At 38.7% G+C, this 14372-nt stretch overlaps 2 protein-coding genes across 3 annotated transcripts; both read right to left on the bottom strand.

The window, feature by feature from the left end:
- Positions 1–1825: 1825 nt before the first annotated feature.
- Positions 1826–6100, bottom strand: LOC121391491 (bis(5'-nucleosyl)-tetraphosphatase [asymmetrical]-like). Of its 2 annotated transcripts, XM_041523111.1 has the most exons (3): positions 5932–6100; positions 4596–4862; positions 1826–1975 (listed from the first exon to the last, which is right to left on the bottom strand). In XM_041523111.1, the coding sequence occupies exons 1-3, from the start codon at positions 6050–6052 to the stop codon at positions 1953–1955; spliced, it is 411 nt and encodes a 136-aa protein (XP_041379045.1). In that variant the 5' UTR covers positions 6053–6100; the 3' UTR covers positions 1826–1952. The 2 variants fall into 2 exon arrangements, with proteins under 2 accessions (XP_041379045.1, XP_041379044.1); XM_041523110.1 differs by lacking the exon at positions 1826–1975 and having other exon boundaries at positions 4383–4862.
- Positions 6101–10745: 4645 nt separating this feature from the next.
- Positions 10746–13795, bottom strand: LOC121368762 (bis(5'-nucleosyl)-tetraphosphatase [asymmetrical]-like). The gene is made up of 2 exons (XM_041493508.1): positions 13675–13795; positions 10746–11065 (listed from the first exon to the last, which is right to left on the bottom strand). The coding sequence occupies exons 1-2, from the start codon at positions 13793–13795 to the stop codon at positions 10746–10748; spliced, it is 441 nt and encodes a 146-aa protein (XP_041349442.1).
- Between the last annotated feature and the right edge of the window lie 577 nt (positions 13796–14372).

The following is a 14372-nucleotide window of genomic DNA, read 5'->3' as shown; positions in this document are numbered from 1 at the left end:
GGACTTCCTCGACGTGGCAAGTCGTTGGTGCTTCCTGTCGTTCGAAATCTTACGCGAAGATTTCGTATCGCTCGTCTAGAACTCCCAACATGCCTTGCAGCGTCTTCTGTCGACATGCCAGCATCAAGCATGCCAATCGCCCGTTCGCGTAAATTATTGGGTATTCTTGGCATACTAAAAATGCTACAATGTAAACATTTTTTTTTTCTTTTTTTTTTACAAATTTTGAAGCGTTTTCGTTCACTTGACAACAATGCCAGTAAGACAAGTAAAACAACTTGACCGAATACTACACGGGACATGTCGAACCATGCATGCACGTGCAAATTAAATTTCAGGTTGTCGACGATTAACAGTGCAAAAATAATCGATAAAATTCATGAATCCTGATAATACAGCTCAAGGCTAATACTACCTATATAATTTTATTACACAATGAATTCTTTAACACAAAAAATACTATATGTACAAATCGGAAGTTTCTTTTTTTGTTCAGTATATATTCAGGTTAACTTAATTTCTCAGCTTCGACTCAAATCCCTTGAAAAAACAAGGAATGTATGCACAGTAACATCTCAGCAATGTGACTTGATGCAGCCCTGTAAGGTTAATCTTTTTGCTTAAAATGCCCCCACTCCCCCCCCCCCCCATAAAAAAAAAAAGAAAAAAAAAAGAAAAAAACAAAAAAAAACAAAAAAAAAAAAAAAAAAAAAAAAAAAAAAAAAACAAAAAAAAAAAAAAAAAAGAAAAAAAGAAAAAAGTAATTTAAAAATAAATAAAAATTGATCTGCTGAAAATAACTGACCCAACAATCCTTACACCGTGTGTGGAGTCTCCACTTTCCACGCTAGATCTCTCTACACCAGTACAGTTATGGCCATGCTTGCTGAAATATTAGCGCAACCACATGGGTGAGGTAGAGGAGGCGTGGCAGCGCAATAACTTGAAATTCTGGAGTCAGGGTTCCCTTTCTTTCAACGAGTTTTGTGCTCCACACCGCTATATACCTCCCCCCTCACCTTTCTGAACACAACAAGCAGAGCAGGCGCGTGTCCAGGAAGTTTGGGGGGGGGGGGGGGTCTAGACTGTGTCGAGCGAAGTTTATAAGAAGGGGATCGAGACATGCTCCTTTCGAAAATGTATGGAAAAAACCCCCAAAACAAACTTTGCTTTAGCAGGGGTTTTCGACCCCAACCCCCCGCCCCTCCTCAACACACACGCCTAGCAAGTGCAATGAAAGCAAAAAACAAACTACCTGAGCATTGTTTTATTAGTGATTTTATAACAAGTCGATGACAGCGATACCTCTATACTGTATACAAAATTAAAAAAAAAAAAAAAAAACTTGATTAAACATAGTTTACATAGTAAACATAAGATCCATTAAGTATACATGCCATTATGTTCGTATTGTTGATCAGTGATGAGAATAATGGTTCATGTCGTATTAAATTATGTCGTTACGTGCGTTCTGTCTCTTCTGTCCCTTTCCCTAAATACACAGATCCCCTAAACAACTATCCGGGGATTAAAACGCTCTGGTTATATTTAACCAATATTATATGCTTATTAAAGGGACATTTCCGAGTTTGCTGCATTGTAGGATGTTTCCGACTAATAAAATATTTCTACAATTAAACTTACTTCTTAAATATATTTTCTTTTTTAGAATAGCAGTGTCTGTATATTCAATGCAACGTCTTAATATTTGTAAGAAGCCCAAACTGGATTTTGTCTTCAAATAATTTCGTACGTACGAAAAAAAAGAAGTATTTTTGGAAATAAAATGACATTTAACCTAGTACAAATATTAGAACGATCAGAAACACGTTTAATATACAGCCACTAATGTTTTATGCAGAAACATGTATTTGATATGTTATTACCATCGTTAAAAAGTCTCTCTTCGTTGATAACATCTTCAAAATTGCAGCAAACTCAGGAAGGTCCCTTTAAAGCTTCAATCTCGCCGACCCTACATTAAAAATATACAGAGAGAAGGAAACAAGGTAACACTTGGTACTTCAGTCACTATTAGACGTGTAATCTACAATATAATACGCAAGACTGTTTTAACGGTTTCCAATCATTCTGACCACTTCTCATCTTTTGATTTGTACTGCCGACAGCCTTATTTGTACTTACCCGATGCCGCATTTCGCAAGGATTGTTTCTGCGCTCAGGTCCAGTTGACTTCCGTACACATATTGTTCTAAGTATTGCGTACATAGATGACTTCCATAAATTCAACAGCAATGGAAGCCGCAATCTTTGTCACATAACATACGTGTCTATAAGCTAGCTATCAACACGGATGTCATACTTTTTATTATTTATTTATTTATTTATTTTTGGAGGGGGGAGGGGAAGCCATGTGTAAGGCCACACCAACTCATATAAACGTGCGCCCTGCTAAGAACGGGTTACATCTAGTGTCTGTCTAAGGAAGGAAGAAAATGTTTCATTTAACGACGCACTCAACACATTTCAGTGCTCCACAACTGGTGTAACAAAGGCCATAGTATGCACTATCCTGTCTATGGTGCATATAAAAAATCCCTGGTGTGATCCCATATTTCTTTCCATCAGTACATTTGAGTAATGAGATCACAGAAAAACAAAATTACAAACACAACTACAGTTTTTAAGTTATTGTCTTAAATTCCCGTCATTCCGAGCCACTGGAAACATCGGGGAAAAATAATAATAATAAAAAAAATAAAAAAAATAGATAATTTAAAGGGACAGCCCTGAGTTTGCTGCTTTTGCAACATATTGCAGTTAAAGGAACAGACACTAGTTTTTAAACACTAAGGCATATTTTTCACCTAGACTCCAGTTTCAACCCGCAAAAATGGATACTAAGTTTGGTTTATTTACAAACTGTAACACATTGGGATACAACAGAGTGAATAAAAAGTCTGTGACGTTGAAATGCCCTTAAAAATAGACTGAAACGCGACTCAATAATTATTACTTCTCAGAAGCTGACTCTGTTGACATGCTAGGTATGCGTTGTCAACTAAGTCACGGTCACTTATGACACCGGATATTTGTGTTTGCTTGGGGCGAAGAATGCTTAACTAACAGGGGTCAGTCTGATAAAGCTTTTTCTCAGGACTATAAATATAATATTAGCAACAGTCTCCTCCTCTCTCCATCCTATTCCCTCTCTTCCCCGCTCCCTCTCTCCCTCCCTTCTCCAACAGTCGTATCATGTTTATCTCAACAAGTCTGAGTCAGTCAGTCAGTCAGTCAGTCAGTCAGTCAGTCTCTCTCTCTCTCTCTCTCTCTCTCTCTCTCTCTCTCTCTCTCTCTCTCTCTCTCTCTCTCTCTCTCTCTGTCTCTCTGTGTCTGGCTGCCTGTCTCTCTGTTTCTATCGCTCTGTCTCTGTGTCCGTCTCTCACCCCTCTGAGGCTAGACGTAGCCTAATGTTAGCGCGGTCGGTTTGGGATCGATCCCAGTCAGTGAGCCCATTGGGCCATTTCTTGCTCCAGCCAGTGCCCCACGATTGGCATATTAAAGACCGTGGTATGTGCTATCCTGTTTATGGGATGGTGCATATAAAAGATCCCTCGCTGCTAATCGAAAAGAGTAGCCCATGAAGTGGCGACAGCGGGTTTTGAGTGCATCGTTAAATCAACCATTTTCTTTCTTTCTTCCAAATGAAACAAGTATCAGTTGAGAAACACAGTATAATTACAACATGTATGAATGGTTGGAACGGAATATGGGTATATCGAGGGCTATAGATAAACAATGTATTGTACCTCAAACCAATGCTCTTAACTACTATGGTATACCCAATTCAGACTGATAGGATGCAGGCAGGCGGGCGGGCGGGCGGGCGGGCAGACAGGTAGGCAGGCAGAATGACAAATAGACAGGTAGACAGACAGGCATATGAGTTTGCTGCTTTTGCAACATATTGCAGTTAAAGGAACAGACCCTAGTTTTTAAACACTAAGGCATATTTTTCACCTAGACCCTAGTTTCAACCCGTAAAAATGGATACTAAGTTTGGTTTATTTACAAACTGTAACACATTGGGATACAACAGAGTGAATCAAAGGTCTGTGACGTTGAAATGCCCTTAAAAATAGACTAAAACGCGACTCCATAATCATTACTTCTCAGACGCACGTGCGTCACTAAAAAAAAGAAGAAAGCATTTTGTGGTTAATCGCTGATTACGATTACATTAGCAATGTAATCGATTACGATTGCGATTACATGACATTCTCAAACAATGTAATTGATTACGATTGCGATTACATGAAAACATGTAATCGATTACGATTACTGATTACGATTACCCCATCTCTGATGTATATGTATTATATGTATATGTATATGTACATGAAAACATGTAATCGATTACAATCGATTACGATTACGATTACTGATTACGATTACCCCATCTCTGATGTATATGTATATGTATTATACGTGTACGTATATATATATATTAAAAAATTATACTCGAGATTAACATTTTAAATATAACTCCACTAAACAGAATTACATTCTGCTTTCAAAATATCACTTTGAAGAGTGAATAAATTCATCAGCCTCCTGCATCAGTTTCTGCATACCGGGGTAGTTATGTAAGAAGTCCACGGCGTCGTCAATAGTACACCATCTATATGCGATGTGTTCGTCTGAAAGGGTTACGGCCGTTTCTGGGTCCTTCAGCTTAGCCAGCCAGTATATGACTCTCTTGTTCCTGTTACCGTGCACGGTGTAGTGGATTTCCCGCCTGAAGTCCTCGATCAAGTCCACCTGGTGTGAAGTTATGCCAGACTCCTCGCGAGTTTCTCTGAACGCCGTCTCCAGCTCCTCCTCGCCTGGATCAACGCGACCTGAACACAACAGCAGGGAGTGAAAACAACTGATTCCAACAAACAAACAAAAAACAAAGCCAACCCCTCCATCCCATTACCAATTCTGCACCCCCACCTACCACCCACCCCCCCCAAAAAGAAGAAAAACACATAAAAAAAAAGAAAAGAAGAGAAAAAACCCCAAGAGCAACAAAAACAAACATAAAACAAACAACAAAATAAAAACTCAATAACCCCCAACAAATTAACACTACCCCCAACCCCCTCCACCATGCAACCCCAACCCCTCCAAATATACTTCACATATACGCACATACACACACACAAAGGCAAACTATTAAAAACCAATCCCCCCCCCCCCCCCCCCTTCCCCCAAAACAACAACAAACAACCACAACAAACAACAATGAACATAGTTGACATGTAGTATAGAAACTGATATTTACACGAGTGGGCAGGTTACTGGTTTGTCATTATTTTATTCTGCAATCACTATATGTATTGCCAAGATATGATGATTAGATACATAGAGGATATTTCATGTTTTTTGTCAAATATGATTTATATCTCATCGAGTGTAGGCCTAGTTTTGCAATCATATCTCGCAAGTCGCGCTTAATCTTAAGAGTTGCGCCCCCCCCCCCCCCCCCCCCCCCCGGACCCCAATGTGTAGTGTGTACAAACACAAATACCATAATTGGAGATCTATTTCAGACGCTAAAACTACAGCTGCTTCGCTTATATTCTCAATCATAAAATAAAAATACTGTGACTGTCCCATGTTGTTAAGCCGATTATTTGGGGAATCCCTTTGAAATGACGAGTTTTATAAATAATGTTTCTATTTTTAGAACGGAGCACATAGCTTTAGATAGAGGTATCTAAATATCTAATCCTGAAATCGATTCTCAACATTACGGAGTGAGTTGGACTATGTTACGAATCTATATCAATCTGGTAATAAATAAGTGGTGGTAGTGATAATAATTGTAATAATAATTGTAGTTTAAGTAACTGGAACTGTTTACGATTACGAAAACGAAAATTAGGCCTAAAGATACAACTGAAAAAACAAATGTTTACGAACCTTTCGGTGGTGTCCAGTGTCGTTTCCTGCTCCGCGCCTGTAGTAACAGGTACTCCACATGGCCGTGTACCCTGCGATAGAGTACAAACCCGGCAGCACGAACGTGCAGTTCAGTTGACATGCTAGGTATTTGTTGTCAACTCAAGTCACGGTCACTTATGACACCGGATATTTGTGTTTCCTTAGGGCGAAGAACTCATAACTAACAGGGGTCAGTCTGATAAAGCTTTTTCTCAAGACTATAAATATAATATTAGCAACAGTCATATCATGTTTATCTCAATAAGTCTCTCTCTCTCTCTCTCTCTCTCTCTCTCTCTCTCTCTCTCTCTCTCTCTCTCTCTCTCTCTCTCTCTCTCTCTCTCTCTCTCTCTCTCTCTCTCTGTCTCCGTCTCTCTGTGTCTGGCTGCCTGTCTCTCTGTTTCTATCGCTCTGTTTCTGTGTCCGTCTCTCACCCCTCTGAGGCTAGACGTAGCCTAGTGGTAGCGCGGTCGGTTTGGGATCGATCCCAGTCAGTGGGCCCATTGGGCTATTTCTTGCTCCAGCCAGTGCCCCACGATTGGCATATCAAAGACCGTGGTATGTGCTATCCTGTCTATGGGATGGTGCATATAAAAGATCCCTCGCTGCTAATCGAAAAGAGTAGCCCATGAAGTGGCGACAGCGGGTTTTGAGTGCGTCGTTAAATAAACCATTTTCTTCCTTTCTTCCAAATGAAACAAGGATCAGTTGAGAAACACAGTATAATTACAACATGTATGAATGGTTGGAACGGAATATGGGTCTATCGAAGGCTATAGATAAACAATGTATTGTACCTCAAACCAATGCTCTTAACTACTATGGTATACCCAATTCAGACAGATAGGATGCAGGCAGGCGGGCGGGCAGACAGGTAGGCAGGCAGGCAGGCAGGCAGGCAGGCAGGCAGAATGACAAATAGACAGGTAGACAGACAGACTGTAGGCAAACGTACAGGCTCCAGGCAGAGACAGACAGACACAAAGAGACAGACAGACAGGCAAAGAGACAGACAGACAGACAAAGAGAGAGACAGACAGACATACATACATACAGACAGACAAAGAGACAGACAGACAGACATACAGAGAGACAAGAGACAGAAAGACAGACAAAGAGACAGACAGACAAAGATACAGACAAAGAGACAGACATACAGACACAAAGAGACATACAGTCAGACAGACAGACAGGCAAGCAGAAAGAAAAACAGGCAGGAAGACAGACAGACTAATTTTTTGGGGGTGGGTGAGAGGGGAAGCCAAGTGTAAGGCCACACCAACTCATATAAACGTGCGCCCTGCTAAGAACGGGTTACATCTAGTGTCTGTCTAAGGAAGGAAGGAAATGTTTTATTTAACGATGCACTCAACACATTTCAGTGCTCCACAACTGGTATAACAAAGGCCGTGTTATGTACTATCCTGTCTATGGTGCATACAAAAAATCCCTTGCTGCTAATTTAAAAATAGTAGCCCATGAAGTGGCGACAGAGTGTTTCCTCTCTCAATACCTGTGTGGTCCTTAACCATATGTCTGACGCCATATAACCGTAAATAAAATGTGATGAGTGCGTCGTTGAATAAACCCTTCCTTTCTTCCTCTATGACATTAGTGTTGGTGTGATCCATTATTTCTTTCATTAAGCACATTTGATTAATGAGATAAAAAAAAACCAAAATCACAAACACAACTACACGTTTTACGTTACTGTCTCAAGTTCCCGGCATACTCTCATTTTCGTTTTCTGCATAAATTGTATTTTGAGCAACTAGAAACATCAGAACAACAAAAAACACATTAGATTTGACACAATAAATAATTTAAAGGGACAGCTTTGAGTTTAAAAGCAGCATATTCCAGCTAACAGAGTCTTTTTAACAACTAAATTAATATTAACCATATTTTTTTGTTTAGAATATCTCTGTGCATTGAACCAATGTTCTCGCTGCACTATTTAAGCAGGGCGGCCCGCCCACTATTGCATTTTGCCGCCCTCCTTTCTCGTATTCTCGCCCTCCTTTATTTGTTCTGCTCCCCTCTTTATTTACCCGCACCCTACTAAATTTAACCGCACCTATCTCCGCTATTTCCAAATGCACACTTTGAATGATTCAATGTTTCTTTTGATCTTAATAATTGTAGTTGTCCATACTTAGTTTTACCCACACATAATTTCACACATTCGAAAAAAATATATATTCGATAACAAAATGAAGATTGAGCTATATACACAAACAATACACAAACATTATGACAATCAGAAACACATCCGATATACAGACACTGATAATTTCTAAACAAGAAACTGTAATTAATGTTAAAATAAGGTAAACATTTGTTTTGTTTAACGACACCACTGGAGCACTAGCTGATTCGGTGGCAAAATTGTAACCACGAAATAAAAAGTTAAAGTTTGTTTTGTTTAAAACATTACCACGTTTTAATCAGCCATTACTGGATGTCAAACATTTGGTAATTTTAATATATAGTTTTAATATATAGTCTTAGAAAGAAAACCCGCTACATTTTTCCATTAATAGCAAGGGATCTTTCATATGCGCCATTCCTTAGAAAGGATAGATACCAGTCGTGGTGCACTGGCTGGAATGAGAAATAGCCAAATAGGCCCACAGATGGGGATAGATCCCAGACCGACCGCGCATCAGGCGAACGCTTTACCACTGGGCTACGTCCCGCCCCTGAAGTTAAAAATATTCTGCTCGTCTACATCTAACAATGACAGCAAACCCGGGACAGTCTCTTTAAGTAAGAGATTGTAAGAAATGTGTAATTTATATTTTAAAAAGTTAAAAAATGTAATGACCGAAGATATTTTACACTACCTACTAACTAGGGAGTGCCTTTAACAATGCCATGTGGTTTTAGTAACAGCATCTTTAACAGTCGTCAGATGAAACTTAACAAGTAAGTATATTTGCCATTTTTAACACATTTTCTTACACACCCGATGGTGAAAATATCGTGCGTTATCACACGGAAATAGCACATATATGTGTGTTTTTTCTATTTAAATATATATGATTGGCTACATCTAGATGATACCCAATAGCCACAGCCATACTATCATCACGAAAACACACGTGTTTATCAAAACTGTAGTTCTGTTTGTAGTATGACAAGTAATATATATTATAGGATAGAGAAGCTAGAATAACTGAAGTTTTAAAGGGACATTCCTGAGTTTGCTGCATTGTAAGATGTTTACGACTAATAAAATATGTCTACGATTAAACTTACATATTAAATATATTTTCTTGTTTAGAATATCAGTATCTGTATATTCAATGTATTTCTAGTCATCTTAAAATGTGCAAGAAGCCCAAACTAGATTTTGTCTTCAAATAATTTCGTACGTACGAAAAAAATATATTTTAGGAAATAAAATGAAATTTAACCTAGTACAAATATTAGAACGATCAGAAACATGTTTAATGTACATCCACTAATATTTTATTCAGACTTTTTTTTATTTGATATGAATTACAATCGTTGGAAAGTCTCTGTTAGTCGATAACATCTTAATAATTGCAGCAAAATCAGGAATGTCCCTTTAAATATACTCATGAAAAACAAATAAAGGATCAAATAAATACTGTTTGCAAATAGTGACAACAACCAATAACCCTCGTCCATAACGCCAGGACATTGAACCATGTTACTGGCAGTCATTCCCACAGTACAGACATTAAAGTCCCTCATTACATCTTTGTATTACTTATTACTGTATTGCGATGCCTTACTTACTGACATATACGAGTAAGTATTTGATGTACTAGGCTATATCTAATTAAGGTTCAAGAATGCTGTTCTGAGGGGGGGGGGGGGGGGGGGGGGGGGGGGGGGGGAGGGGGGGGGGGGAGGGGCACAACCCAGAAACCCTCAACTGGTTTTTTCAGGACAGCGAGGTCCTATTACTACACGAGTAATTAATTAAAATGTGGTTTACATTACACAGTGTTCCCTTATTTCTTTCCATATATATATACTGAGAGGCATAAATAACGCAATAGGTATTTCGCTGATATTTTCTTATAGAAACTTTATTTCATCTATATTAAGGTTGCAAACAAATAACATATTGGTAACAACTGAAACAGAAGGAAGATATTGTTCAAATTGGGAATTTAAAAAAATAAAATGTGGTTTTAAACAAAAGACACAGCTTGTTTTTTTGGCAAAAAAACCAGCAATTTTTTAACATTACTTGCCGTGCAATATTAAAAACAAGACAGAAAACACAAAACATTGTTGCTTTTACAGGAAGACGAGGACAGGCAATGCACGTGCAAAAATGCTGTGCTGTTACAATAAACACCCAAGTTATGCTTTGTACTGAAAACTCATTTTATTCAATTGTTTTCTGATTTGAACAAAATCCTCTTTCACTTACAGTTGTTACCAATATGTCATTTGTCCGCATACTCAATATATATGATTCAACAATTCTATAAGAAAATATTCAGTGAAATACCTATTGCGTTATTTATGTCCTCTCAGTATACACCCGACAACGGCCGAATGCATGGTTCGAACTACCCGATGGGTCGAAGAGACTTTGATGCCAATGAGATTCTACTGTGTGTGTGTGTGTGTGTGTGTGTGTGTATATATATATCCTATATATATATATATATATATATATATATATATATATATATATATATTATATATATATATATATATATATCTGTGTGTGTGTGTGTGTGTGTGTGTGTGTGTGTGTGTGTGTGTGTGTGTGTGTGTGTGTGTTACATCCTGCTTTCAGAATATCACTTTGAAGAGTGTATAAATTCATCAGCCTCCTTCATCAGTTTCTGCAAAACAGGGTAGATATGTATGAGGTCCATGACGTCGTCAATAGTACACCATCTAAATGCAATGTGTTCGTCTGAAAGGGTCACGGCCGTTTCCGGGTCCTTCAGCTCAGCCAGCCAGTATATGACTCTCTTGTTCCTGTTACCGTGCACGGTGTAGTGGATTTCCCGCCTGAAGTCCTCGATCAAGTCCACCTGGTGTGAAGTTATGCCAGACTCCTCGCGAGTTTCTCTGAACGCCGTCTCCAGCTCCTCCTCGCCTGGGTCAACGCGACCTGAACACAACAGCAGGGAGTGAAAACAACTGATTCCAGCAAACAAACAAATAAAAACAAAGACAACCCCTCCATCCCATTACCAATTCCGCCCCACAACCCCACCCACTAAAAAAAAGAAAAGAAAAAAAGAAGAAAAACACATAAAAACCCCACAAAAAAAGAAAAAACAAAAGCAACAAAAACAAACAATAACAACAAAATAAAAACTCAATAAAACACCCAACAAAAATAACAACACTATCCCCAACCCCCCTCCACCATGCAACCACAACCCCTCCAAAAATACTACACAAACATACATACACAAACACACTCACGCACGCATACACGCACACACACACAAAGGCCAAATATACCCACCCCCAAACCCCCCCAAAAAACAACAACAACACAACAACAACAAACAACAAACAACAAGGAACATGACTGACATGTAGTATATAAACTGATATTTACGTAAGTGGGTGGGTTACTGGTTTGTCATTATTTTATCCTGCAATCACTATATGTATAGCCAAGCTATATTGGCTAGATCAATTTCTATATTTTCAATCACTGAGCAAACATATAGCTTTTTGGGGCGGAACTACTCTTACACTAGTTATGATCAGCAAAAGAATGTTATATTGTTGAAAGTTACTTATATTTTGCTTTCCAGTTGATTGTTTTGATTAAAAAAAAACCCGTTTGGAAGACAGTTTTTATTTTTAAAATAAGAAATAAATTGTTATTTAGATAGATAAATAACTAGGTTAACGTGCTCATATACCACTAGGGTTTCGAACACGCCGTTGTTATCTAAGAACTATTATATGTATACACACACACACACACACACACACACCACACACACACACACACACACACACACACAGACACACACACATACTCATATAGGCAACAAGGCCTTCAACACGTGTGGACATACTATTCTGAAGAAAAAAAAACACCGGTAAAGTTGTGAATTAAAACATTTCATTTCATTAATTCTTTTGATTTATGTGGATTGCATGGAAAATAAAATAACTGGTTATTGTTTCAAGATATCGGTTTATCCTGCTTAGGTCGAACAGCGAATGATGCTCGGCAGAGCCTCGTCGCTATCGCCATTCTAACCTTCGCAGCATAAAGCCGATATCTTAAAACAGCAACTAGTTATTCTCTATTTTTCTCAGAACATCGTTATTTCTTTATGCAGTTGTTTTTGTCATATTTACAGGATATTTTGTATTATGTTTATGTCCCGAGTGAAATAAATTTCAGTTGTCACGAGTTTTAGCGAGTGACAATGCAACTTATTTCACTTGGGACATAAACATGATACAAAATGGTAGCGAGTTTAATATCTTATTTATTACCCCTAATCGATCTTAATTTGTATATCACTCAACTCGTTTGGTTGACGTTCCTGTAAGGTTGTAGTGCGCCAATCGGTGATTTCGAAGTATCACGTCCCACTTTGCGTTCTAATGGGACATACCGCTTTGATATTTACCAAGATATTTTTAACCATATGGGTAATAATTTATTTTATGCAAGATTAGGCATATAATTATCATGCACAATTTGCAGTTCTTCTTTTGAATGTTGTTATTTATTTATTTATTTATTTATTCACTTGTTTATTAATAGGGGAGCATTTGCTAGGAGAGTAATTGCCGATTACATATTAACCACATTTCAACTGGGGGTGCCCGGTGGGGTGCTTAATCTTCAGAGTTGCGCCCCCCCACCCCCATTCCTCCCGACACCAGTGTGTTACAGTGTACAAACACAAATACTATAATTGGAGATCTATTTCAGACGCTAAAACACAGCTGCTTGACTGATATTCTCAATTATAAAATACAACTACTGTGACTGTCCCTGTCTTGTGTTAATGTAAATTTTAGCGAAGTTTGTGCAACGGCATGTTGTTAAGCCGATTATTTGGGGAATCCCCTGCAATGACGCGTTTTATAACTAGTTTTCTATTTTTAGTAGGCTACGGAGCGCTTAGCTTCAAATAGAGGTATCTAAATATCTAATCTTGAAATCGAGTCACAACATTACGGAGTGAGTTGGACTGTGTTACGAATCTACATCAATCTGGTAATAAATAAGTGGTGGTAGTGATAATAATAGTAATAATAATTGTAGTTTAAGTAACTGGAATTGTTTACGAAAACGAAAATTAATTATTAGGCCAAGAGAATGAAAGTTATAGATTTGTGTCCGAACAATTTAAAAAACACATGAGGCTTTTTTTCATTATTCATTATTCATTATTTTTATTGATCGATTATTTCCATAGCAGATTCAAGTCCAAATGAGGTCTTTGACATGTTTGAAGGTGGAATATAAACTATTAAAAAAATAATAATTTCATTTTAATTGAGCTCATTTCCACAAGCACAGTACAGCTTCTCTATGTGGTCGAGGCAGTCATGATCCTCCACGATCCTACACGATTATTAAGTGCCTTTTTTGTGCAAATAATGATTTTTTTTGTAAATAATGAAAATTTTCAGCGGTATCTTTCACGGCATGCGGGTGGTGGACGCAAATCTATAACTTTCATTCTCATGGCCTTAAAGATACAACAGAAGCAATAAATGTTTGCGAACCTTTCGGCAGTGTCCAGTGTCGCTTTCTGCTCTGCGCCTGTAGTAACAGGTACTCCACGTGGCCGTGTACCCTGCGATAGAGTACAAACCCGGCAGCACGAACGTGCAGTTCTGTTGACATGCTAGTTATGTGTTGTCAACTCAAGTCACGGTAACTTATGACACCGGATGTTTGTGTTTTCTTGCGGCGAAAAACGCTTAACTAACAGGGGTCAGTCTGATAAAGCTTTTTCTCAGGACTACAAACCGTCGTATTATGTTTATCTCAGTAAGTCTCTCTCTCTCTCTCTCTCTCTCTCTCTCTCTCTCTCTCTCTCTCTCTCTCTCTCTCTCTCTCTCTCTCTCTCTCTCTCTCTGTCTGTCTCTCTCTCTCTCTCTCTCTCTCTCTCTCTCTCTCTCTCTCTCTCTCTCTCTCTCTCTCTCTCTCTCTCTCTCTCTCTCTCTCTCTCTCTCTCTGTCTCTCGGTCTGTCTTTCTCTATCTTTGTCTCTACATCTCTGTCTCTGTCTCTCTCTCTGTCTCTGTCTCTGTCTCTCCTCTCTCTCTCTCTCTCTCTCTCTCCTACCCTCCCTCTCTCTATCGCTCTCTCTCCCTCCCTCCTACCCTCTCTCTCTCTCCCTCCCTCCCTCCTAACCCCCTCTCTTTCCATCCATCCCTCCATCCCTCCATCCTCTCTCTCTCTCTCTCTCTCTCTCTCTC

The sequence above is a fragment of the Gigantopelta aegis genome, chromosome 3 (assembly GCF_016097555.1).
Source record: "Gigantopelta aegis isolate Gae_Host chromosome 3, Gae_host_genome, whole genome shotgun sequence".
NCBI classification, from domain to species: domain Eukaryota; kingdom Metazoa; phylum Mollusca; class Gastropoda; order Neomphalida; family Peltospiridae; genus Gigantopelta; species Gigantopelta aegis.
The sequence above is the reverse complement of the archived record's forward strand: the minus strand, read 5'-3'. Positions and strand labels throughout refer to the sequence as shown.

Coding starts and splice junctions, on each gene's coding strand:
- LOC121368762 (XM_041493508.1), bottom strand. CDS start 13,795: ATGTCAACAGAACTGCACGTTCGTGCTGCCGGGTTTGTACTCTATCGC. Junction 11,066..13,674: donor ACACTGGACACTGCCGAAAG/GTTCGCAAACAT, acceptor TGTTGTGTTCAG/GTCGCGTTGACCCAGGCGAG.
- LOC121391491 (XM_041523110.1), bottom strand. CDS start 6,052: ATGTCAACTGAACTGCACGTTCGTGCTGCCGGGTTTGTACTCTATCGC. Junction 4,863..5,931: donor ACACTGGACACCACCGAAAG/GTTCGTAAACAT, acceptor TGTTGTGTTCAG/GTCGCGTTGATCCAGGCGAG.